Source organism: Mustelus asterias, chromosome 17 (assembly GCF_964213995.1).
Source record: "Mustelus asterias chromosome 17, sMusAst1.hap1.1, whole genome shotgun sequence".
Lineage (NCBI taxonomy): Eukaryota > Metazoa > Chordata > Chondrichthyes > Carcharhiniformes > Triakidae > Mustelus > Mustelus asterias.
In genome coordinates this window covers 28,923,426-28,950,850 of record NC_135817.1, presented here as the reverse complement: position 1 = coordinate 28,950,850, position 27,425 = coordinate 28,923,426, and the positions used below count along the sequence as shown (strand labels likewise).

The 27,425-nt window shown below is 41.6% G+C and overlaps 1 protein-coding gene across 7 annotated transcripts; it reads right to left on the bottom strand.

Annotated features, from left to right (window-relative positions):
* Nucleotides 1–348: 348 nt before the first annotated feature.
* gtpbp8 (GTP binding protein 8) lies at nt 349–23,532 on the bottom strand. Of its 7 annotated transcripts, none has more exons than XM_078232439.1 (9): nt 23,423–23,532; nt 21,221–21,379; nt 19,444–19,657; nt 18,958–19,343; nt 17,113–17,211; nt 14,556–14,686; nt 12,131–12,230; nt 5,413–5,531; nt 619–1,615 (listed from the first exon to the last, which is right to left on the bottom strand). In XM_078232439.1, the coding sequence occupies exons 4-9, from the start codon at nt 19,309–19,311 to the stop codon at nt 1,492–1,494; spliced, it is 927 nt and encodes a 308-aa protein (XP_078088565.1). In that variant the 5' UTR covers nt 19,312–19,343; nt 19,444–19,657; nt 21,221–21,379; nt 23,423–23,532; the 3' UTR covers nt 619–1,491. The 7 variants fall into 7 exon arrangements, with proteins under 7 accessions (XP_078088563.1, XP_078088565.1, XP_078088561.1 ...); XM_078232435.1 differs by having other exon boundaries at nt 19,547–19,657; nt 23,423–23,511; XM_078232437.1 differs by lacking the exon at nt 19,444–19,657 and having other exon boundaries at nt 349–1,615; nt 23,423–23,511.
* Between the last annotated feature and the right edge of the window lie 3,893 nt (nt 23,533–27,425).

Genomic DNA, 27,425 nt, shown 5'->3' with positions numbered 1-27,425 from the left:
GGTCCGTATTGGGGATGAAATAATTACTAATCCATAAATAAACCACAGTTTTTTGATGTATTCACAGGCTTTCAGCATTCGTCCCATTAAAATTATAACCTGACATTATGATCCCTAGCATAAAGCCAAAAGTACCATTCAAATTTTGTTACATCTGTCAGGAGGCAACATACAGGCTAAGCCATTATAGGTGACAGCACAAACTGCTCACTGTTGAACTTCCAACAGTTGTTCATATTTTTTTTTATTCGTTCATGGGATGTAAGCATCACGGCCAAGGGCAGAATTTTTGCTTCTCTCTGATTGCCCTCGAGAAAGTGGCAGTGAACCATTTTCTGTAATTTTTGTACTTTGGGTGAGACTGCTTTATTTTCATCGATGTTTTACAATTCATTACTGCACAAAGTCAAGATCAATCCGATTCATCTTATAAATGCAATGGTGAATCAACTTTATAAAAGCAGATCTTCAGTTAATGTAATCTGCATGGGGTTCTGTGCTTGGAATCTTGTTAGGTCTAGTTAAGCTTTCAATGGGTTGCATCATAAATCTTAGTAAATTAAGACTGTATCTACTCGTGGACATTGTCTTGTCAGTTTGCTATGTCATGCTCGCTGCAAAGATGGGGAAACACCATGAGCAATTTTCACTCCTGTTTTTATTAAGTTTCAATTGAAACTAGCACTCATTGTTGGATTGTAACCATATTTATCTTGATCAATATATAAAACAATAACGTTCTTACCAACTCCAATAAGAAACAAAAACATGAGAGTGGAATATAATGCAGTTGTAAATGTAAGTAAGTAAATATTTGGCTACTCAGCTAAGGAAAACAGAATGTTCAAAAGATAGCAGATACAACCTCTTTTGCTGCTGTCACTTTCAGGTTATCCTCATGTATGCCCAGGAGAGAGACAAACCAGGATCATTCTGAAAAATGTCGGTTAAAATAACATGATAATCATAAAAAGACTACTAGTTGCAAAGATGCTTTACCATATTCAGCATTTGAATAACCTTATTTTACATTTGAATGGATTGAGTGCATTAAAAAAAACCTGCCACTGGAAATACATGTCTTTCTCTGTGTGAACACACTTACTTGATGCATATTAAAAGGCAATTTGTTGGGGAAAAAGCTTTCAACTTTTCAGCTGTTTGAATTCTTTAAAAGTATTTTACAAAAATATGCCACAAAGAAGTTTGAATAATTATAATGGAATGAGGTTCTTGTAAGTCAATTTAGGGACAATACCAACTGATGTTACCTAAATATCAATCAGAACTAATCAATCTAAACAGAAAGTATTCAGTCTGCATAGATATTACACAAAGATAGATTCCATTATATCTCTCATGAATAAGCAATGATAATTAGGCCAAACTTCATATGGCTCTTTAATTTGCATGTAGTCTCCATCCATGAATCAGTACAATAAAATCAGCATTTGATATTGTAGACTCAAAGTGCTGTCCTGAAATTGATTTTCATGTCCTTGCAGAATTTCCCATTGATCTTAAAGAACTGGAATTATGCTCATTAATCTGAAGATTCCCAGTTGTGTGAGCTATGAAGCATCTCAGAAGATGAATCCCAGAATAGTTCAAAGAGCTGGAGGGACAAATAACACAGCATTATTTTAAATAATATGTCCTTAAACTTTGTAAGCTGCCAGAGAAATCTGTATCACACAAGTTCTGAAAGTTTTAGACTGAAGTTTGATATTATGGTTTTCAAACCTGAAGTTTACATTAGCCATATATGGATGACACACGAACCAGCCAAATCACTCATGCTCCAATGATCTTTGGTATTATTTTAGCCACATACCAAACTCCCAAATCCAAACCACTCTCCATGGGGAGGAACTGATTAATGACCAGATAATTTCCCATTGATGTGATTTGATTTATTAAAGTATTGTTTCTTGCGAGCTGTTACAGACAAAACATACCGTTCAGAGAGTACATTGGGGAGACAGAAAGGAGAGGGTGCAGAATATAGTGTTGCAGTTACAGATAGGGTGGAGAGAAAGATTAGCTTAATATATGATAGGTCCATTCAAAAGTCTGATGGCAGCAGGGAAGAAGCTGTTCTTGAGTCGGTTGGTACATGTTCTCAGACTTTTGTTATCTTTTTCCTGACGGAAGAAGGTGGGAGACAGTATGTCTGGAGTGGGTGGGGACATTGATTATGCTGACTGTTTTTCCGAGCCAGTGGGAAATGTAGACTGAGTAAATGGATGGGAGGCTGGTTTGCTTGATGGACTGAACTACATTCACATCCCTTTGTAGTTTCTTGTGGTCTTGGTCAGAGCAGGAGCCATACGAAGCTGTGATACATCTGAAAGGATGATTTCTATGGTGCATCTGTAAAAACTAGTGAGAGTCGTAATGGACATGGCGAATTTTCTTAGCCTTCTAAGAAAATAGAGGCGTTGGTGGGCTCACTTAACTATAGTGTCGGTGTGGAGGGACCAGGACAGTACACACAGCAGTGGTTGACTGGATATCATCTGGGTTTCTGTGCCTCCCCACTATGGCTTTGATCCTGATACTGACTATCATTTTATGTTTATTCAGGTTAAAATGGTTTCTCAATGACATCTCGAGGCTGAGGCGATTGATCTTGAACAAACAGATATCTCACTTTGTGTTAGGTGTGACTTGACCAGTGGAGAGTTTTCCTCCCAATTCCCACTGACCTTAATTTTGATAAGACTGCCGAGGTCAAGGGCAGACACTCTCATTTCACCTCAAGTTTTTTACCTCAGTTTTTTTGTTAATGTTTGGAGTTAGACTGTAATGAGATCTGGTGTCCAATGGTCATAACAAAACCTGGAAAACCTGTTCCAGTGCAGATATATGATAACCAGACAAAGTAGTTTATCACTCCAAAGAATTTGTGTTCTTATGTAATGTGTACGTGAATATTATTCTGATCATTTAAAGGGATCTAACTCATATGAATAGTGAAGACATTGTGGCAAATCTTCCTGTAAAAATAATGGTGCACGAACAATGCACACCATTATTAATTTATCAGCGAAGTAAGTTCCTTAATGAAGAGATATGCTGTGAATTGTGTATATCCAGAACATGCTGATTGATTTATGCCATTTATGTAACACAAATGACATCTCACTTGAGCTTCTCTATTATAAGAAATTGCTGGATTTGCATATTAATTACCCTTTAAACTTACCACAGATAGTTATGGCTCATAGTTAATAATATAATTGTTATTATAATTCCAATCAACTGTCCAGCACAGAAAGGAAACATTTTAAATTGTTGAAATTTATTTCTGAATTTAATAACTTGAGGTTTTAAATACTTTGAAGTTCAATTTCTTTTCCTACATTTCCTTTTGATATTTTTCCTCACTTAATCCAATCTTTCCTTCCTTTTTTTAAGCCTGATTTGTTTCTTATTCACCAACTATAATTTACCTGCCTTTCTGTTCATCTGGTTCTTTCCCAATTCTTAAATCTCATTGAATGAGGAGACACACTGTTGGTCCAATTATTCATCAAGGCCTGAGGTGCTCTCTTGTCCTCCATGCCATTATCAGCTTGCACTTCCAGCAAGTTCTGGTGAAAATTATATTCAAGTCGGAAGGTTCAGAAAAAGTCTAACTAACGGAGTGCACCATGAGATGCCCCACTTTTGACCCTGTATTGCTTTTGAAAATGGCAGAAGAGAAATGGTTCATTGTTCTCTAACTTTAACACCTATATTTAAGATTCCAGAGACCTTGATAAGTTTACTTTAAAGAATGAGTAACTGAAGAGCTTAATTATCTTTTGAAGCCAAATTCTGTACTTCCTCCCCAACTGTCAATGAGTGTAATGAAACCATCTGTAAATTAAATATTTAGTCCAAAATTACATGCTAGTTCTCATAATTTATCAACTAAAGAATATTGTGCACACATCTGTTTGATCTGTCCTTGGCCAGATGTTGCAACAGCATAGAAAATTCACAGTCACCAATGTTTCGAATTTTACGTTCTGAAGTTTAACAGAATAATGTGCACTTCTCAGAGGCAACAATTCAAAGTTTAGACTTTCACTAAATTTAACAGCCCCGGTGGTCTCTGTCCAATTGATCCAAGTTGGTTTCAATGTGCAAAGAATAGTGATTCTTGGTATTTCATTCATGCAAAAACATTTGTCCTATAAGCCACAGAGCTCAATCCCTCATCTCAGCCTCAGCAACAACTTGTATTTATTTAGCACCTTTAAAAAAAGTAGAACATCCTAAAGTGCTTCACAGGACATCAATCAAAATCTGATACAGAGCCATGTAAGGCAATATAATGGCAGATGACCAAAAGTTTGGCCAATGATTTTGATTTTAAGGGTCATCCTTTGGAAGAAAAGCGAATAAGAGAGGTGGAGAAGGATAGGGAGGAAATTCCAGAACCTGGAGCCATAGCAGCTAAAGAAAAGGCCATCAGCATTGAACTGATGAATATAAAGGATGCCCAAGGGACCAGAATTGAAGGAGCGCAAGTATACTGGAAGGATCTAGAAACTGGATTAGATTGCAGAGATAGGAAGCAAAATGATAAGACTGGATTTGAAAATAAGATGGAAATTTTAAAGTTGAGACATTGCTTAACCTGGAGCCAATGTAGGTCAACGAGCACAGGGTGATGGGTGAACAGGACTGAGTGCACAATAGGACATGAGCAGCAGGGATTTGGATGACTTAAGTTTATAGCAGGTAAAACATGACAAGTCGGACAGGGGTAAGTCAGAATAATTCAGCCTAGCGGTAACAATGGCAAAAATGAGCAGAAGAGCCAGGCCAGAAGTAGAGTTGGGAAATGCCATGGAGATGGAAATAGGCATTTGTCACGGTGGCTTGAATGTGTGTGGGGTCAAATATAACAGAGCTTAATTATCTTTTAATGTGTGTGGGGCAAAGGTTGCAAATAGTCTGGTTCAGCCTTAGTTTGTCAGGGAGAGGAATGGAGTCACTGGTTAAGGAACAGATGTTGTGGTCACAACTGAAGACAATGCCTTCAGTCCTCTTAATATTTAGTTGGAGGAAATGTTTGCTCCTCAATGTACCTGATATGAGATAAGCAGTCTGACAAGTTAGAGACAATGGAGGGGTTGAGGGAGACAGTGATAAGGTAGAGCACACAATATAGAAACTTGTTATAGAAACTTTGAGATGTTATTGAGTGGCTGAGTCTCTAGCTATAAATGCCGTGCTTGTGAACCCACCTCTCCACTCACCTGATGAAGGAGCAACATTCCGAAAGCTTATGATTCCAAATAAACCTGTTGGACTTTAACCTGGTGTTGTAAGACTTTTTGTTTATTTCTGTATCCTGATTTCTTCCCTCCAAAAGATCTTAGCAACTTTCCCATGGAGTTTGAAAAGATAACATACCTTACAAGGAAGAGCTGAGGAAAGCACCCTGAAGTTTGTTTTTCTATCACTTCTTGTACCTCTAGAATTATCTTCAGCAGATTGCCCTGCTGAGGTCTGTCAATCTTTGTTAATACAAGCTGTAGATAACATAATAGAGGGAGGCAATTACTGATTACTCTGAGGATGCAATTTTACCAGCTCTATCATTATTATTTCACATGATGTGCAAAATGATTTTTTGAAGTGCCCATCAGTCTGCCAATTTGTCTATTTTAATGACTTCCTGCAAAACAAGTCTGCAATTTTATAGCACAAGTAAAAACAAATCTGCATTTTTATGTTGCTTGCCGTCAAACTCAGAAAGCATATTGACAGCTGGTGTTTACATGTTCAGACTTCATCCACAAACAGTGTCATTGAGACATATTGGCTGTTCAATTTCCTATCTTCAATGGCCCTTAACAGTTACAATGGAGCTCTTAATTGAACTGCAGAGCAATAAGAAGCTGTACTTAAATTTTATTCATTTTTAATTAGCTTTTTTTTTTACAATTCATTCACTTGCATTTGTTTATACATGATTTGACTTATGTGTAAAGAATTCAGACAATGATTCAAAATTAAATTAAGTTTAAAAGTTTAGAATCTATTTGGTTTCAATAGATTATGCAGATCAACAGTTATCTTCATAACCAGAGATTCAAAATTAACAAAGATTCAGAGCAAGGATTACTGCTATTGATTAAAATTTAGTCCTATGCATAGGTGTGATGCCACAGCATAAATATTTGCTAGCAGCATCAGAACATCTAAAAGGGCCTAACTAGAATCACAGCATGGTTACAGCACAGAGGAGGCTGCTAAGCCTGTTGCATCCATGCTGGCTTTCAAGAGCAATTTAGCTAATCTCACTCTCCTGCCCTTTCTCAATAGCACTGCATTTTTTTCCCTCTTCAGTTGTCTCCACCACACTCTCAGGCATTGCACTCCAGATCCTAACTACTTGTTGCACCAAAATGTTTTTCCTCATGTCAGCTTTGGCTCTTTTGCCATTCACCTTAAATCTGTGTCATTGGGTTCTCGACCATTCCATCAGTGGAAACAATTTATTTCTATCTACTTTATCTAGACATCTCATGACTTTGAACAAAAAATTTCAGATCTTCTCTGAACCTTCTCATCTCTAGTTCCCAACTTCACCAACCTATCCACGTGACTGTAAGTCCCCCATACCTTGCGTCATCTTGTAAATCTTTTTTGTATCCTCTGTAAAGCCTTTACAACCTTCCTAAAAGTCCAGTGCCCTGATTTGGACATAATACTGAAGTTGAGGCAAAACCTCAGTTTGAGAGTCAGGTGGGAATGGTATTACAATTAAATAAAGGTAACTACAAAGACATGAGGGGGGAGCTGGCCAAAGTTGATTGGAAAGGGAGCCTAGCAGGGAAGACAGTGGAACAGCAATGGCAGGAGTTTTTGAGAGTTATTCAGGAGGCACAACAGAAATTCATCCCAAGGAGGAGGAAAGATGCTAAGGGGAGGACGAGGCATCCATGGCTGACGAGGGAAGTCAAGGACAGCATAAAAGCAAATGAAAAAGGATACAAAGTGCCAAGGATTAGTGGGAAGCCAGAGGATTGGGAAGCCTTTAAAAGTGAGCAAAGGACAACTAAAAAAGCAATAAGAGGGGGGAGAAGATGAAATATGAGTGAAAGCTAGCCAGTAATATAAAAGAAGATAGGAAGAGTTTATTTCAATATCTAAAAGATAAGAGAGGGGCAAAACTAGCCATTGGACCAGTGGAAAATGAGGCTGGGGAAGTAATAATAGGAAACAAAGCAATGGCAGAGGAACTGAATAGTTACTTTGCATCAGTCTTACGGTGGAAGACACCAGTGGGATGCCAGAGCTCCAGGAGAGTCGGGGGCACAGGTGAGTGTAGTGGCTATCACTAAGGAGAAGGTTCTGGAGAAACTGAAAGGTCTGAAGGTGGACAAATCACCTGGACCGAATGGACTACATCCCAGGGTTCTAAAAGAGATAGCTGAGGAAATGGTGGAGGCATTGATGGTGATCTTTCAGGAATCACTGGAGGCAGAGAGGGTACCAGAGGACTGGAAAGTAGCAAATGTAACACCGCTATTTAAGAAGGGAGGGAGGCAGCAGACGGGAAATTATAGGCCAGTTAGCCATTGGCAAGATTTTAGAGTCCATTATTAAAAATCATATCACAGAGTACTTGGAAGTGCATGATAAAGTAGGACTGAGTCAGCACGGCTTTGTCAAGGGGAGGTCATGTCTGACAAACCTGTTAGAGTTCTTTCAGGAGGTAACAAGGAAGTTAGGTAAAGGAGAACCAGTGGACGTGATTTATTTAGATTTCCAGAAGGCCTTTGACAAGGTGCTGCATAGGAGACTGTTAAATAACTTAAGTGCCCATGGTGTTAAAGGTAAGGTCCTGGCATGGATAGAGGATTGGTTGACTGGCAGAGAGTGGGGAAAAAAGGGTCTTTCTCAGGATGGCAGCCAGTGACTAGTGGTGTGCCTCAGGGGTCAGTGTTGGGATCACAACTTTTCACAATATACATTAACGATTTGGAGGAAGGAACTGAAGGCACTGTTGCTAAGTTTGCAGATGATACAAAGATATGTAGAGGGACAGGTAGTATTGAGGAAGCAGGGGGGCTGCAGAAGGACTTGGACAGGTTAGGAAAGTGGGCAAAGAAGTGGCAGATGGAATATAATGTGGAAATGTGTGATATTATGCACTTTGGAAGGAGGAATTGAGGCATAGACTATTTTCTAAATGGGAAAATGCTTAGGAAATCAGAAACACAAAGGGACTTGGGAGTCATTGTTCAAGATTCTCTTAAGGTTAACGTGCAGGTTCAGTCGGCAGTTAGGAAGGCAAATGCAATGTTAGCATTCATGTCGAGAGGGCTAGAATACAAGAGTAGGGATGTACTTCTGAGGCTGTATAAGGCTCTGGTCAGACCCCATTTGGAGTATTGTGAGCAGTTTTGGACCCCAAATCTAAGGAAGGATGTGCTGGCCTTGGAAAGGGTCCAGAGGAGGATCACAAGATTGATTCCTGGAATGAAGAGCTTGTCTTATGAGAAACGGTTGAGGACTCTGGGTCTGTACTTGTTGGAGTTTAGAAGGATGAGGGGGGATCTTATTGAAACTTACAATATACTGCGAGGCCTGGATACAGTGAACGTGGAGAGGATGTTCCCACTAGTAGGAAAAACTAGAACCAGAGGGCACAACCTCAGGCTAAAGGGACGATCCTTTAAAACAGAGATGAGGAGGAATTTCTTCAGCAAGAGTGGTGAATCTGTGCAACTCTTTGCCGCAGAAGACTGTGAAAGCCAGGTCTTTGAGTGTCTTTAAGACAGAGATAGATAGGTTCTTGGTGAATTAGGGGATCAGGGGTTATGGGGAAAAGGCAGGAGAATGGGGGTGAGAAAAATATCAGTCATGATTGAATGGTGGAGCAGACTCGATGGGCCGAGTGGCCTAATTCTGCTCCTATATCTTATGGTCTTACAAATGTAGGTGGTTGTCACATTGAGATAAGTTAATGCTACTGATGCCAGAATTGCTATGAAGCTTTTGTCCTAACTTCCTCAAGAAAGAATCTGAAATAATTGGATTGTTGGAGGATGGCAATGCAGTACCATGCCGCCATGATTGAATGGCGGAGCAGGCTCGATGGGCTGAGTGTCCTAATTCTGCTCCTATATCTTATGGTCTTATAAAACCTGTGTTTTTGTACTTTGCAGGTGGGATTTTCCAGCTGCGAAACCGGAGAATTCCACCCAAGGTCAACAGACCTTTTCATGGTCCGCCCCTCATCCCCTACAATTCCCGTGGTGAGCGGATTGGGAAAATAGGCCCCTATGTCCCTTCTATAAAGCCTGGACTCCTCAGCTTTTTTAACCACTTCTCGCAACCTGCCCTATCACTTTCAATGATTTGTGCATATATCCTCAGGTCTCGCTGTTCTTATAACCCGTTCAGAATTGTACCTTTCATATTGCTTTTGTTGTTCCTATCAAATGTATTATTCTACACTTGTTTGCATTGAATTTCATCTTCCACATGTGTGCCCATTCTACAAGCCTGTCAATATCCTCTTGAAGTCTATCACTATCTTCCTTAAGGTTCACAATATTTCCAAGTTTTGTGTTATTTTAAATTTTGACATTGATCCCTGTGTATCGAGTTGATCATATACATCAAGAAAAGCACTGGTCCTAGTGCCGACACCTGGGGAACACCAATATATACCTCCTTTCAGTCCGAAGAAAAACAATTAGCCACTTCTTTTTCCTGTCACTCAGCCAACTTTGTATCCATGCTGCCACTGTCCTTTTTATTCCATGGCCTTGAATTGTGCTGGCAATTCTCCCATGTTCCACTTCAACAAACACCTTCTTGAAATTCATATCAACCCTCTCCATTTCCTTATCAAAAAACTCAATCTAGTCAGTCAAAAACCATTTGCCTTTAACCAATTCATAGAGGCCTTGCTAGGAATCAATTATTTAAACATAGTTGGCATCTGAACAGGTAGTGATTAATTCACTGTTATTAAGCGATTTTCAGCACGATTTTAATTTAAAAACATTTGTTTTGCTCCTGATCGAATGAGTATTTTTGTAACTTTAAAATACTTTTTGGATTACTGAAAACTTTATTGCAATAATGTTTGTTATAATGAAATCTTTTATTACAAAAAAATAAAGATATCGGGGATGATTTTGAGCGCGCACTCTCCGTCTGTGGGAATGGCGGCACATGCTCAAAATCCGGAGTGTGTGATTTGTGTCAGTGAGTTTTCGAATTCCAATGTTACCGGCCCCTCACCGGTGGAGTGACATGAACATGTTGCGAGACCGCAGAAAGCTCATTTTAATCCATTAGCGAGCATTCTCTCCAGCACTTTCTCCTCACGGGATATTCAGAAGGCGCTGGCATGCCATCACACCGGCTCCATTTACAACAGGTTCACCCGGACGTGAACTGTCATGACAGGGGTAGGAGCCTCATGGGGGAAAGATTCATTTAGATGTGGTGGTGGCCGGGAGTGGACAGAGGAAGAGAAGATGCCAGCGATAGCCATTTGGAAGGGGGGGGGAAGGAGTGAGGGAGAGAGAGCAGGGACCGTTGATGGAGAGTGGAGAAGGGGCCAATGATCAGGGAAGGGGTGGCTAGAGGAATGCTGACTCCCAGCGGGGTGGGGAGGGAGGCCCCTGAGACCTTCGTAGTGTGCTTTTCTCAAGTTCTGATTGGGGCGCCCTTTAAAAATGGAGCAGCGGAATTTTATCAGCGTATTGAGGCATACTCCCTCTAAGATGGTATGGGAACAAGCCCCCTATTTTTTTTTTGGCTGAGTGTCGTAAGATCTGGAGACAAACATGCAATTTTCTCGCCAGAAACACCCTGCTAATTTTTAGTAAGGTTTCGCCCACAGAATTTGATTCTCCTGCTTTTTGCACTTGAATGGCATGGTGGCAGTGGTTAGCACTGCTGCCTCACAGTGCCAAGGACCTACGTTCAATTTCAGCTTTGGGCGACTGTTTGTGTGCAGTTTGCATATTCTCCCATGTTTGTGTGGGTTTCCACCAGGTGCTCCGATTTCCTCCACAGTTCAAAGATGTGCATGTTAGGTGGATTGGTCATGCTAAATTGTTCTTTAGTTTCCAAAGATGTCTAGATTAGATGGATTATCCATGGTAAATGTGTAGGCGTATGGGGATAGGGTGCCGGAGAGAGCCTGGGTATGATACTCTGTCAGAGAGTTGGTGCAGACTCGAATGGGCAGAATGGCCTCCTTCTGCACTGTAGGTATTCTATGATGTGATGGTGACATGATAGGAGAGCACTGGTTTCCAAATTGTAAATAAGAGAAAAGAGACCCATTATATCATGCATTGTAAGGCATGGGTTTCCAAGGCTGCCACAATAGACACAGTCAAATTTGCACCTAAAATGGGCTCAAACCCATCGCTGAGATTTAACTAAGATAAGGGAGTTGTCTCTTGATTCTGTTTCCTAAAATTATGATTGTAGCATGGCCATGGTACGTCAAGATACAGAGGTATCCCAAAAAAGCTGACATTGGGCTTGCGCCTGGAACTCCCCTTAGGATGAGAATGCTTATGACATAACCCTTGGATCATGTTAATGATCCAAAACATACAGATTTGGTGCATGTCCACTGCTGTGGCATTGTGGGTGGCTGTATGAATATATGAAACGAATGAGTTGTGTGTCAAACACAGCCATGTAAATACATAGGGTTGAACTTCATGTTAAAACTAGATAAACGCTTTTGGCATTTCAACAATCCTCCATAGTGAGTTTCCATTGCACTCCCTTCTCCCAAGGAAGGGATAGACACTTGATAAAACATCAGTCTAGATTGGATTTGAGTTCCAAAGGTGACATGACAATCTACTAAGTTATTGAGACACCCAATTGAGTAACATTTACCAATAATTGTCAGGCAGGCCAAATCCATTTGAGGGGATTAAGAATGGAGGTTTAACAATAGAAGGAAGGGTCTAGTTGCGGAGGGAAAGTCAACCTGCAGCACTTGTAATCAACTAGTAGCCATTTCAAACTGATCTGTTCTTGCATTAAGTAAATGCTATGTGGATGAAATTCAATGGGGAGAGAAGTCAGAAAAACAATCAGTATAATTAGACAACAGGAATGTGTTACTTACAACATAAGGAATGCCAAACTCCTCACACATCTCAATTGCTATTTGATCTGCTTCTTGGATTCCTACTGAAGCATCCAATAGTAAAAAAGTTCTCTTTAAACTATGGAAGAAACAAATAATCTATTCAATTTTTCACACTTTAATAATTTGTTTTAGGTGCTGGAACGTGGAACATTCTTTTCCACTTCTATTAAGAGGTGTTAGAAACAAACATTTCCACATCTTAGGTAGCTGAAGAGTAAAACTAACAAGAATACAAGATAAGAAATGCCATTCAGTCCAATTTAATTCATCCAACCAAAGAGATTTTACCATATCTGCTCCGCACCAACTGATTTTTTCTTAAATAATTCGTGGGTTTGCTTCCAAAAACACTACGTAGATGTTTATTGCATGGTATGAGTGATGTTGATCACCCTTTGGGTAAAAAAGTTCAATACTTCCTACCTTCCAACCAATTTCTTATTCTTGGGTATCAGCCTTTGCTCATTGGGAGCATTCTCCCTTCAAATTCTATTCCATTCTCCCAGTTCCTCCTCTTTGATCACATCTGTTCTTCCTCACTGTGATTGACTAGCCTTCTATCATGTATGGTCCATTTCCAACATGTTACCCCTTACCCTCCCTCCTGTAACCATGACAAGGTTCCCCTTGTCCTCACCGTCCACACCACCAGCCTCCACATTCAGAGGATTAACCTTCATTGGTGTCACCTCCATTGCAGTGCGATCACCAAACACATCTTCCCCTCCCCTTTCAGATTTCTAAAGGGACCGTTCCCATTGCAAAATTCTCATCCACTCTTGAATCACCACTAATATTCCTCCCCGTCCCATGGGACAGTCCAATGCAAGGGTAGGAGATGCAATGCCAGCCCTTTCACCTCTTCCCTTCCTATCATCCGTGGTCCTAAACACTCGTTCCAGGTGAAACAACAATTTACTCCTTTCAATTTGGTATCATGTATTGACTGCTCACAATGTGGTAGCCTTTACATTAGTGAGATGAAATGCAAATTGAGTGATCACTTGGTGGAATACCTCCATATAGTCAGCAAGTGCAATCCTGAGATTCTGATTGATAGTCATTTTAATTGTCTGTCCCACTCTTGCACTACTCAAATGAAGTTCAGCATAACCTTGTGGAACAGCACCTCATTCATCAATCTGGTGCTTCACTGCCTTCTGAACTCAACACTAAGTTCAAAAATGTTAGATCATAACCACTGTTCCCATTTGTTCAGACAAGAATTGTCAGTAATGCAATTCCTATTTACACCCTTCTGGACCAACTTTGTGTTTTACTTGTCCCATCACCCCATCCTCCTTTGCCTCCACCATCATCCCGTTTACCATTTAATCTCTTGTGCCCTTTACCCTATTATAAACCTTCCCTTTTGATTTTTCCTCTATTCTGACACCTGCCCCACCCAACCTTTCTCTTGGCTCTGTAATTGGTTAGAATTTTTATCACCAATTTCTATTCTGATGTAAAAATTCCATTTGGAATTTTGTTGTCTCAGGTGGGAAAAGCGGAGGACGGACCACAGGTTGCCCTGTCAGGTTTTCCCGCCAAATTTTCAAACACTTCACCAAAAAACTGGAAGAGGTAGGTGCCAGATGAGCCTGCCCCCACCAGTAAGGGCACTCTGATTTTAAAACTCTCCCACATTAATATCTCCCACACCACAACCATGGAGCCCCCCCCCCCCCACCCCACCCCAACAGACATGGAACCCCCCCTCACCAAACACCTTCCCATGGCACTCCAGGGGCTGTGCCCAGGCAGTGCCAGACTACTGCCCAGGTATGACCCCCTCACCCCTGGGGATGGTACTCACCTGTGCACCTCTAGCGGGTTCTGTTTGCCAGGGGGGAGGAGGTGGGGTGACCTGTTATGATGCATGTCAGCGTGCTCTCAAACTGACGTGAATTGACAGTCCAGCGTGGTTTTAAGGGTGGGGGGAGGGATTGGAGGGGGGGGGGGGGGGGAGTTGGGGGCAACCGGGCATAAAGGCCTGATAACGAGGTTCAAATTGATGTAAATAGCGATCCTGACTTTTCCCATTATGTCATAGATGGGGGGCTGGGAAAGTCCAATGGGAAAATCTCACCAGTGTAAAATCCTTTTCAGGACTCCCGTTTGATTCTCCACCCTCTCCGCCGTTCTCAACTCCCAGAAATGGGGCAGAAAATTCCAGCCTCACAAATTCTCCCTGACATGCTGAGTGTTTCCTGCACTTACTGTTTTATTTCAAGAAATAAAGGATTTGTTACATCTGACAACATGAACACATCTGAGGGACCCATTATCTACACATTACTTGGAACCTAGCAGACAATTTGTAATTACTGAAATATTGAACAATTATACAAAATTTAGAGGAAAAGAAAATTTGTAAAAATGGAGACTATTTGGCACTTACTTCTGCCTTGCCTGGAGATAGCTCTCTACCATTTCCACAAAATCAGAAGGTGCTCTGTATCCATAACCAGGCATGTCAACGACTGTAAATGCTTTACCGACTTTAAAGAAATTCATCTTCTTTGTGTGTCCCTAAAATAAGATAATACGGAGAGAGGTTAATTCATGAATCAATGGAAGCTCCATTACTGCAGTGATGCATTATTTGGAGCTCACTGTTTTTGTTACAGGTTACAAACGTAGTCAAGAATCAGCAACAAGTTCTATTTGTTTTTAAACATTATCGTTCTGCTTCATAGTGTTGTTCTAATTAGCAAAAAGAAAAATCATTTCTAGTTCCTTCAAACAATAAAAAATATACATAAATAAATGTTGCGCCACATTATAAGTTAACTATCAAATAAATTGGGTGTTTCAATAATTGTTCACAAAGCATATGAAGGCATTTGTCACCGGAATTAACCCGAAGCCCATCAGCAGTGGAAATAAAAATGTTATCAGGCCAGAATTTGGTGGAGTGGGGCATCCCGCAGCATGCTCTGAGATTTGAACATTTATCTCCGCCATTCCAGTCAAAGCTTTTACATTTCTAGCATTTTGCAGTACAAGTTGATAATAATGCAGAGGTCAACAGAGTGCTTAGGACCCTGCTGAGTGATGGGACTAACAGTCCATCTCCTTAACCAATTACATCTAAGGATAGAGGAAGAAATGGAGGAAAACAGAGAAGAAAATCAGGGTCTGTTAGAGTCAAGTTATAAACAGAAAAAGAGCAAAAATATTTTCTCAAAAGACAAAAAAAAGACCAAGAAGGAAATTTTTTAAAATTTGAACAATTTTAATTTTAAAAAAACCTCAAGAAAAAAATTACAGGCGATCTCAAGGGGCAATGGTAGCTTCCCTGTCTCTGAGCTCGGTGTTCAAGTCTGACTCCGGGACTTGACGGTCAAGGAAGGTGCGTTCATAATGTGGTCAAATAGGTTGAGTGTCAACTTGCAAATCTTTCCACGAATGGCAGATGGTAAGAGTGGGAGAGAATCCCGATCAGCCAGGTGATGGAAAGAAATTGGAGCTTCGACCATCACTGTCCATTATTCCAGGCTACAACATGTAAGTAAACTGTATGTTGCTATGGCAACTCAGAATCCTTCATGGACTGGTTGGTTTAATTGGCTGGGCTGCTGGAGTGGACCAGATTGATGCCAACAGCACAGGGTTCAATTCCCATCCAGAGTGGGGTGCATTTGGGACTGGCTCAGATCTTTGATACTTTTTCTCTCTGAAATTCAATATTTCCCTTCCTAATTTTTCTATTTCTCTCTTCGGAACATTCCGGTTCCTGTTCTTTGAAATTCAGGCTCAAGTTTTCGTGTTTTGCTTTCTTTTTCAAATTCACAATTTATTTTCCCCCAATTCCATTTGTTATTTGCAACTGAATCTTAGTTACTTCAACCTGAATGCTCTATGGCTTACTTCTTTCTTTCCCAAGGTTCAGGGTGTTGTGCTAACTCTGCCTATGTAGCACCTACTTTTAAATGTATTTCTAATTCTTATTATTAATCTTTGTTGACTGTTGTAAGGCATTCACAGACAGAGAGGCCACCCAAAGGCCCAGGCTAATGCTCTTGGGACATGAGTTCAAATCACACCACGGCAGCTGTTAATGAAATCTGGAATTAAAAAGCTAATAACTGTGAGCATGAAACTATCAATTGTCGTAAAACCCCATATGGTTCATTAATGTCCTTCAGGGAGAGAAATCTGTCTTTCTTACCTGACCTGGCCTACATGTCACTCCAGACCCACAACAATGTGGTTGACTCTAAACTGCCTTCTGAAATGGCCTAGCAAGCTACTGAGTTCCAGGGCAAAAATGAATGGGCAATAAACATTGGCCTAGCCAGTGACGCCCACATTGATGAAAGAATATAAAACACAAGAACACCTGCTTCTGTCTTTGTTTCTAGGTGTTGAACCTGGCACATGTATTTAAATATAATTTGACCTGGGCCCTACGTCTCCATGGTTATCTAGCCATACAGGCTTGTTGTTGGGCAGAACTCACATGATTCTCTTTATTACTTCATGTTACCTTGAAATAATATATAGTCCAAAACATAATCATCTTATAAAACCTCACATTTGTAACAGTATTTACTGGAAAGCGTGGTTGACAAAGTACTTTTTGAAGAGCGGTCATGACAGCAGTATTAAAAAGAATAATACCTGGAAAGCCATTTACAAAGTCATAGTCCTTGGCAAAGAAGAGCTTGGGGGCATTATGTTAACAGGAGGTGAAACTTTTGAAAGACATGAGGGTAGTGAAGATGAGTGAAAAGGTACAGACCTTTGGGGGATTAAGGTAAGTTTAGCGAGAATGGTATGGCTTTGGAGTGGGATTGAGGAAGGAGGAGGTATCTGAAGCACCTCTGATTTTGGAGTCAGGATATTCAGGAGCTCCTCATAGATAATAGCAATAAATAATGACATGTATGCAGTGATTATCTGAGGTCAAATAAATGTATGATGCCCAAATTCCAAAACACACAGATACTCACAGGATTTTTTGAAACTCTAACTTCAATACCAGGAACCAGGGAAAACAAGGACTTTATCAATGAGGACTTTCCCACGTTACTTCTGCCTATAAAACATACCTGGAAGGGGAAAAAAAATGCTCATGTCAAAAATTTCAAATTTCTGATATTTTGTTCGGGTACAGGGTAGTGCAGATCAGAACTTGTGGTTTCAATCTGCCTACACAGTGCTCACTATATCCACTACACAATCACTTTCATGGTTATAGCCAAAATTAATCTCATCCCCAATCAACAATCAATACATGAAGCTATTCTGAAAGTTGATGCAGTTGGCACTAATTCCAACACCAGTTTATAAGGAGTATAAGGAGTAATTTGGTGAACCAGCACTCCCAGTAGGAGCCACAATCAGAAGCAGGATGCTTCTATTTTCTCCTGGAGTAAATTCCACTTCGCTGCTGACTTCTGTACTTGATTGAAACTATCATTTTTGTCACTTGCTTTCAACTAAGAGTGTGCTCTTTGCTAGATTGCCTCTATTCTGCACCTCCCTTCTGCTCCTCCACTATCAGTTTTCACCTTACATTGAGCTAGCTCTGATCCACAAGTGTTGATTCTTATTATTTGTTGGATTCGGCTCTGGAATGATCTCTTCATCTTGTGCTACCACACCATTGCGAAAAATCTCATCCCTGCCATTGTTAACATCATGTTCAACATCGCCAAAGTTTTCCTCGCTACAACTTACATAGAAATTTACTACCCATATCCTACCCTCCCATGCTAAGTCTCTGTCACCAGTCACCTTCCACCGGTTTTTGGTCATCCAGAATATTGATTTCAAATCCACATCACCTTTAGAACTTGTGCCCCAGCATTATTTGATTCGATTACCTAAAACTTCTTCCAACCCCGTTGAAGCTCACACTTACCACTTGAGTCTGGTATGTCCACCTTCCCTCTCTCCCACCATATGGCTGCAGAACCTCCAGGAATCACAACACTGCACTCCTCAGTTATTTTCCAGTCCGTTTCACTTCCCGTCCCAACATCAAAAGCCTCCTTCAAACCTACCAGTTAAACTATGCTCGAGTTAAATTTCCCTAATTTGACTCCCAAATCTTACTTGTGTCCAAGTCTTCTCCCTGCACCCCACTGCCCTCCATCCTGTTTGTCCCCCAACCCCCACAGGTTATTTCACCATGTTAAAATGTACTATATACATGAAAGTTGTTAATATTAATGACCAGTGATTTGCTTTTTGTATTGCATACATTTGAACTGCTGCTCACTTGTAATTCATGCACAATAATTGATTCCAGCCAGAATTCTGTACAACCTTTTTAAGAAACTATCTACACAGGCAGTCACTTTCCACACACACCAGTCCTCAGACATCACAAAATTAACTTGATACTTAGATTTACCAATCTCTGTACTTACTAACCTAAATGCTGTTTTGGACTATTAGGGAAAAACAATTATTTGTAAAACAACCCTCTAAGTTAGCTGCAATCCTCTAGTTCTGGCTCTTGTGCATTCCCAATTATAACCAATCCATCACTGGTAGCCTTGCCATCAGTTGCCTGGACCCTAAGCTCTGGCATTCCCTCCCTATCTGTCTACCTCATTTTCCTCCTAGACACTTCTTAAAGCACGACTCTTTGATCAAGCTTTTTGTCACCTCACCCAATACCTCCTTATTTGATTCAGTGTCGGACTTTATTTTTATAATGCTCCTGTGAAGTGCCTTGGGGCTTTTCATTGTGTTAAAGAAGTGATATAAATAGAAATTGTTGCTGCCTAAGTGACTGTTAACTTATTTATGATTTCTGATTATCTATGGAGAACAGTGACACTAACCTCTGGTTGAGCTGTTGCTGGTGCGTGATCAATCCTGACAGCAGAGGTGAAATAATCTATGAAGTGTTTATTTGAAGGTGTGAAGAATCGTTCTGCATTTCCGATGTCCTCATAGCTTGGAGCAAACATTTGAAAATTCATTTCGTTCACATTTTTGACCAAGTATCTTTCCAAGTCTTTGAATGGAAAAATAATACTGTTTCGCTTCTTCTCGTTAAATTTGGAGATAGCCTGGATAGAAGCTAATTTGTGACTGTTCCTACAGACCAAACAGACTGAAATGACTCTTTCTTGCACCATGTTTGCTTTTAATGCTCGTGATAAGCCAAGTAAACTTGCTCGCACTGTGAACATTCTTCCAATCTCTATTTAAATGCAAAATAAGCCTGAAATGTAAATGACAATAAAATGAGACAGCATTAAACATTTACTGGCTAGATTCACAGTGTATTTATTTAACTTTTTTACCTCAAACTCAGTGCTCACCAGAAGCTGATTCTGAAAACGTTAAATTTTCTTTAAGATATATGACTCATTACTTAGAATTCCAAGTTCATGAAAAACAAAACAGCCAGGTAAGTGTGTGCACATGGTGTGTGTATAATAGGAGATCTGTGCATTTCCTTCCTCCCTTTTCCCTTAATTTATGGTCTTTATTAAATTCTGCTCATCTGTTCTCTTTCCTTCGAAGTGTTACGACCTAAATAGGAACCATCAAAGTTTAAATAAGAAACTTAAACACTCAGCAATTCGCTGTCAGATTTCACATTTTTAAATAAAGAATTGTAAATAAAATGAAATTAAACAAAGCAAGCAGCACTACCTTAACATTATGATTTATAAGCCGTATGCTATAAATTCAGTTCAACATTTTACTTCCCAAGAGTTCCCTTATCGTACAAAATCTTGAAAGTTCATTCACATTTTCTGGGACCCACTCAAAAGGTCTATCACAGTTTTCTGGAATTCACTTGGATTTCAGGAATCCTTCTATTACCTTTTGGCCAAGTGATCCTTCAACTTTCCTTTCATGACTCTGAATTAAAGTTTGCACATTCTCCTCGTGTCTGCGTGGGTTTCCTCCGGGTGCTCCGGTTTCCTCCCACAGTCCAAAGATGTGCGGGTTAGGTTGATTGGCCAGGTTAAAAATTGCCCCTTAGAGTCCTGAGATGCGTAGGTTAGAGGGATTAGCGGGTAAAATATGTGGGGGTAGGGCCTGGGTGGGATTGTGGTCGGTGCAGACTCGATGGGCCGAATGGCCTCCTTCTGCACTGTAGGGATTCTATGATTCTATGAATTCTACAACTCAAGTGCAGGCCTCCCTGCAACTCCACTACAGTAGCTTAAAACATTAGGAAACACCCTTGGTTTCCAATAGTCTGCTGTTATGGTTTCAAACTGCAGCCAAGCTAATTACGTCTAGAACCCTAACTGCAACAAGGTTAACTGTCTTTCACTGAGAGGATTATTGTAGGATTCTTCCTTTAACTTCCAGTTAAACAAATCTTCCAGCCATCTTTCCCCTTATACCGAATACCAGCTCCCAGTTGCAGGATGCGTCCTGAACGATAGGTCTAACATTTACTCTACTTCAAGTATAGGCTTTATCTCTTGACTTCCTTACATCATTCATCAACTGGTCTTCCTGCTGGCTGTTTCCTGCTGCATGGTGGCACTGCTGCCTCACAGCTCCAGGGACCCAGATTTGATTCCAGCCTTGAGTGACTGTCAGTATGGAGTTTGCACGCTCCCCCCATGTCTGTGTGGGTTTCCTCCGGGTGCTTTGGTTTCCTCCACAATCCAAAGATGTGTAGCTTAAGGGGCAATTTAGCATCGCTAATCCACCTAAGTGTCCAGGGATGTGTAGGTTAGGTGGATTAGCCATGGTAAGTGCGCAGGGTTACAGGGATAGGGTGGGGGTTGAGCTTGGTGAGATATCAGTTGGTACAGACCAAATGGTCTCCTTCTGCACTGTAGTGATTCTAGGATTCTAATTTTCTACTTCTAAGCACCAACTAAATTCACAGAGATAAACTCAAAACGAAGAATTTCACTAAGCTCCACCCATCACCAAGACAATGTGACACAAATGGCTTGTTCCCAGGTAGAAATTCAAATTAACTACCTTTTAATTCCAAAGTTTTCCTTGATTCTGGGAAACCGTATGAATAACATATTTCAAACAAAGTCAGGACAATGGTTCCCAGGCATACTGGCACCACTACAAAGCCAAGGACAAGCTCTCTGCTTTTTGATATTTTACCTTTCCAGTTGGTAACACGGTGTGCAATCTGTCAATGAAGGATACGATTGAAGCATCTGTGTGGTCAATTAGCCTCTGGATGGTTGGGGGCAGCAATTCTTGGCAATACCAAACACCTTGCAAAGCTCAAGTTTCATCTTGCCCTGGTCGCTGTGTTTCCTGCATGAAACATAGAAACAAACAAAACAATCATGCACTAGAACTCAAGCTATAGTTGAGGCTTCTGATCATAGGTGAGAATTATATGTGTTAACTTGAAGACACAGAGATCTCATGCTGGGGTGAAGCTACATCCCTGCTTTGGCCATAGCAAACCATGATGTGGAGATGCCGGCGTTGGACTGGGGTAAACACAGTAAGAAGTTTAACAACACCAGGTTAAAGTCCAACAGGTTTATTTGGTAGCAAAAGCCACACAAACTTTCGGAGCCCCAGGATATGGCGCTCAACTCATCGATCAACAGTTCCAACGCGCCACAACGAAAAACCGCATTGACCTCCTCAGAAGACAAACGCGGGACACGGTGGACAGAGTACCCTTCGTCGTCCAGTACTTCACCGGAGCGGAGAAGCTACGGCATCTCCTCCGGAGCCTTCAACATGTCATTGATGAAGACGAACATCTCGCCAAGGCCATCCCCACAACCCCACTTCTTGCCTTCAAACAACCACACAACCTCAAACAGACCATTGTCCGCAGCAAACTACCCAGCCTTCAGGAGAACAGTGACCACGACACCACACAACCCTGCCACAGCAACCTCTGCAAGACGTGTCGGATCATCGACACGGATGCCATCATCTCACGTGAGAACACCATTTACCAGGTACACGGTACCTACTCTTGCAACTCGGCCAACATTGTCTACCTAATACGCTGCAGGAAAGGATGTCCCGAGGCACGGTACATTGGGGAAACCATGCAGACACTACGACAACGGATGAATGAACACCGCTCGACAATCACCAGGCAAGACTGTTCTCTTCCTGTGGGGGAGCACTTCAGCAGTCACGGGCATTCAGCCTTGGGTCTTCAGGTAAGCGTTCTCCAAGGCGGCCTTCACGACACACGACAGCGCAGAGTTGCTGAGCAGAAACTGATAGCCAAGTTCCACACACATGAGGACGGCCTAAACCGGGATGTTGGATTTATGTCACATTATCAGTAACCCCCACAGCTTGCCTCCTGGGCTTGTAGAATCTCACTAGCTGTTCTGTCTGGAGACAATACACATTTCTTTAACCTGTGTTTAATGTTCCCTCCACCCACATTGTCTGTACCTTTAAGACCTGGCTGGCTGTAGGATTCACATTCTAATCAGTATTCTGCAACTTGATTTTGTCTGTTTACACTGTTTGAGAGCACATTTCCACTCCATCTGACGAAGGAGCAGTGCTCCGAAAGCTTATGGTATTTGCTACCAAATAAACCTCTTGGACTTTAACCTGGTGTTGTGAGACTTCTTACCTTGGAAATATATCACAGTCGCTGGGTCAAAATCCAGGAATTCCCTTCCTAGCAGCATTGGGATCAACCCACAGAACATGGACTGCAGCGATTCAAGGCGGCAGCTCACCACCACCTTCTCAAGGGCAACTAGGGATGGGCAATAAATGCTTGCCAGCCAGCAATGCCCATGTCCCACAAATTAATAAAAAATAAGATCTCGCCTTAGCAGGCACTTTGCCCCAGATGTGTGCAGGGCGGGGCTGGCAATTTTCCAGACTCCCACTAGGCACCCCTTCACCGTCCACATAATGCCCACAGCACTGGTTCTGCCCCCTCCCCCCCCCCCGGAGAGTTACCAACTGTGGGTAAATGTAGGAAGTTTCATGATTGCCCATGCCACCAGCCCCCACAACACCCCCTCTCAGCCATTATTCGGCCAAATAAATTGCCTTCCAGTGCCAACTGGAAAGCAATTAGACTCAATACCCAACTGGATGATGTTTATAATCCGGTAAAGAGAAATGTTCAAATAAAAATTACCAATCTGCTTTATATCCCTATGACTTTTCTCCAGGGTTGGGGCACAGCTGATTGCTCTCCAATTCCTGGAGACTCCAAGCCCATCCTGGAGAGTTGGCAACCCAACTTCCAGCCCCCCGCCACCGGCCGCGCGGCAGCAGCGGAGCCACCGCCCGGATCCCCAGCCTCTCATTACCTCCCTCAGGCCGCCCGCGCCTCATTGCCAGACTGACCTGCCCCGATCCGGGCTCTGCAGGAGTAGCGGGCGGTGCGGCGCTGCCGGAACGCCCCCGTTGCCCTGAGTAACTGCTCCTCAATGTCCCGGCTCTCACTGTCCTCCCCCAGGAAACAAGGAACGAGAGCAAAAGGGCCGGAGACACACAAAGAGCTCCTGGTTCCGACCCAAAAGAAGGGAGGGAACCACTGCTCGCTGTAAATATGTGAGAAGAGGGAGTGGACTTTGTCAGTTTTCACATTTATTTGCAGTAAATTCCTCTGTCAAACTCTTAAAATGGTCTTCAACAAAATTGGCTTTACTTTTCATCTAATTTATATGTAAAACCTTAAATGCAAGTTTGAAAAAATATATGCTGAAGTTAGAATAATCACATTGATCCTTTGAGCATCGTCCAAATTGTTCTTTATTTTCTTCTTCCTTTTTCACACATGCACCAACTCCAGTAGGAGAATGAATCTCTGGCAGTCTTCCAATTGGGAGACAGTAGTTTGTGCCTTGGTGGTTACCTCTGTGTTAACATTGCTTGGTGTGGCACAGCGGAGGTCGCTTTTGAGGAAGATGGCAGAATTGTGGTAGGTATAGCCGTCACCAGCTGTTCGATAACTATAACACTGGCATCTACCCAGCAGTGTGGAAAATTACCCAGGTGCCTCCCATCCACAAAAAGCAGTACAAAACCAACCCAATCATTTAACTCCCCATCAGTCTACTCTCGATCATCAGCGAAGTGATGGAAAATGTCGTCACAGTGCTATCAAACAACACTTGCTCAGCAATAACCTGCTCTCTGATGCTCAGTTTGGGTTCCGTCAAGGCCACTCCTGACCTCATTACAGCCTTGGTCCAAACATGGATAAAAGAGCTGAATTCCAAACATGAGGTGAGTTCTATGGCAAGAAGTCTCACAACACCAGGTTAAAGTCCAACAGGTTTATTTGGAATCACGAGCTTTCGGATTGCTGCTCCTTCATCAGGTGAGTGGACAGCTCTCCACTAACCTGATGAAGGACCAGTGCTTCAAAAGCTTGTGATTCCAAATAAACCCATTGGACTTTAACCTGGTGTTGTGAGACTTCTTACCGTGTCTACCCCAGTCCAATGCTGGCATCTCTATATCATGAGGTGACAGTGACTGCCCTTGATGTCAAGGTAGCATTTGACTGAGTGTGGCATCAAGGATTCCTAGCAAAACAGAAGTCAATGGTAATCGAGGTAGAGGGGGGAGGGGAGACTGGTTGGAGTCACACCTAATACAAAGCAAGATGGTTGTGGTTGTTGGAGATCAATCACCTCACTCGAACATCATGCAGAAGTTCATCAGGGTCGTGTCCTACGCCTGACCATTTTCAGCAAAACTATAACTCGGGAACCTCCTGCAATTATGAAAATAATCCAGATTGTAATTTACAGAATGCAAAAAATGAGATTATCTTCAGGGAATCCTTCAATGGGAAGGATGTGTTGAGGCATAAAACTCCTATCTAAAATGAAAGACAATTTTAAGGTCTGTTCTATTGTGTCTTTGAAAGTGAATTAAAAAAACATTGTGTCATTGAAGGGCATGGAGGAGTTCAAAATGCCAATAATCGTGCATGGCACTGCAAAAAGTCTAGAGGTTGGGAGCAGCAAGAGTGTGCAATCTAGCAAGATGATAATGCACGTAGAGTGGAACTATCAACAAACAAGGATTAGTTTTGATAAGTGAAAGATGTTATTGATTATCACAGCACAGTAGAAGTAATTTTCAAAAACCTATCCATGAAGATAGATTAGGTGGGCGACCCTACCAGGATTAACTTGTTTAGAAGTGCTCTGAACCAGAACCTGCCAAAGTTTACAAAATCTAGGGTAATGTCAGATATTTCACCAAAGTATTCAAGAGCAAATTTCCACTGAGGCATAGCATAGGCAACAAGGTCATCAGTTAAATAGATATGCCAAAGAACATCTACGTAATTGTGGATTTGGCCAGAACTTTTAAGTTGTGAGATAATTTGTAAGTGTCCTCATGCTTGAATGAGCTGTAATAAAGAATCATTGTATTCAGAGAAAATGCTAGCATGGATAACAGAATGGAATGTGGATTCCCAATAATTAGATTTCACCTTGGAATATTTAAACATTTATGCACCTGGTATTTTTACATTATTTTGTAAAAAGGGTTAGTAAATAACAAAATAAGACAAAGGAATACAGCTCACTGTGTCAGTATTCATGGAATAACATAAACTAATGAGCATGCAAACATTGCTGCTCCGTCATTGCTACGGTTGGTTTCTGAGATGTAAATTCCTTGGAAAAGAATAGATTGAAATTTCCAGGGTCTCTTTCACTTGACATTTTGTTGCTTTTGAGCACCAACCATGAATGTCCATTCAAGAAACTTTGCAGAACTAACATGACTGAAGAAGAAATTTCACCACCATGGCCTGTGTATTGATACAGAGTGAATAGAGTGGCTCAAAACAAACTCCTGCAGGTAATTACAGGTCGGTGAGCCTTACATCAGTAGTAGGGAAATTATTGGAGAGGGTTCTTCGAGACAGGATTTATTCCCATTGGAAATAAGTGGACGTATTAGCAAGAGGCAACATGTTTTTGTGAAGGGGAGGTCGTGTCTCACTAACTTGATAAAGTTTTTCGAGGAAGTGACGTAGATGATTGATGAGGGTAGGGCAGTGGATGTTGTCTACATGGACTTTAGTAAGGCCTTTGACAAGGTCCCTCATGGCAGACTGGTGCAGAAGGTGAAGTCGCATGGGATCAGAGGTGAGCTGGCAATATGGACACAAAACTGGCTCGGTCAAAGATGTCCCGAGGCATGGTACATTGGGGAAACTATGCAGACGCTGCGACAACGGATGAATGAACACCGCTCGACAATCACCAGGCCAGACTGTTCTCTTCCTGTTGGGGAGCACTTCAGCGGTCACGGGCATTTGACCTCTGATATTCGTGTAAGCGTTCTCCAAGGCGGCCTTCGCGACACACGACAGCGCAGAGTCGCTGAGCAGAAACTGATAGCCAAGTTCCGCACACACGAGGACGGCCTCAACCGGGATATTGGGTTCATGTCACACTATTTGTAACTCCCACAGTTGCGTGGACCTGCAGAGTTTCACTGGCTGTCTTGTCTGGAGACAATACACATCTTTTTAGCCTGTCTTGATGCTCTCTCCACTCACATTGTTTTGGTTTCTTAAAGACTTGATTAGTTGTAAGTATTCGCATTCCAACCATTATTCATGTAAATTGAGTCTGTGTCTTTATAAGCTCTGTTTGTGAACAGAATTCCCACTCACCTGAAGAAGGGGCTTAGAGCTCCGAAAGCTTGTGTGGCTTTTGCTACCAAATAAACCTGTTGGACTTTAACCTGGTGTTGTTAAACTTCTTACTTTGTTCACCTCGGTCAAAGAAGACAGAGGGTAGCACTGGAAGGGTGTGTTTCTGAATGGAGGGCTGTGACAAGTGGTGTTCCTCAGGAATCAGTGCTGGGACCTTTGCTGTTTGTAATATATATAAATGATTTGGAGGAAAATGTAACTGGATTGATCAGTAAGTTGTGGATGACACAAATGTGGAGGATTTGCGAATAGTGATGAGGACCATCAGATGATACAGCAGGATATAGATCGGTTGGAGACTTGGGCGGAGAGATGGCAGATGGAGTTTAATCTGGATAAATGTGAGGTAATGCATTTTGGAAGGTCTAATAAAGGGAAGAAATATACAGTAGAGTATATACTTAAGAGTATTGATAGGCAGAGGGATCTGGGTGTACAGGTACACAGGTCACTGAAAGTGGCAACAGAGGTGGAGAAAGTAGTCAGGAAGGCATATGGCATGTTTGCCTTCATCGGCCGGGGCATTGAGTTTAAAAATTGGCAAGTCATGTTGCAGCTTTATAGAACCTTAATTAGGCCACACTTGGAATATAGTGTTCAATTCTGGTCACCACATTACCAGAAGGATGTGGAGGTTTTGGAGAGGGTACAGAA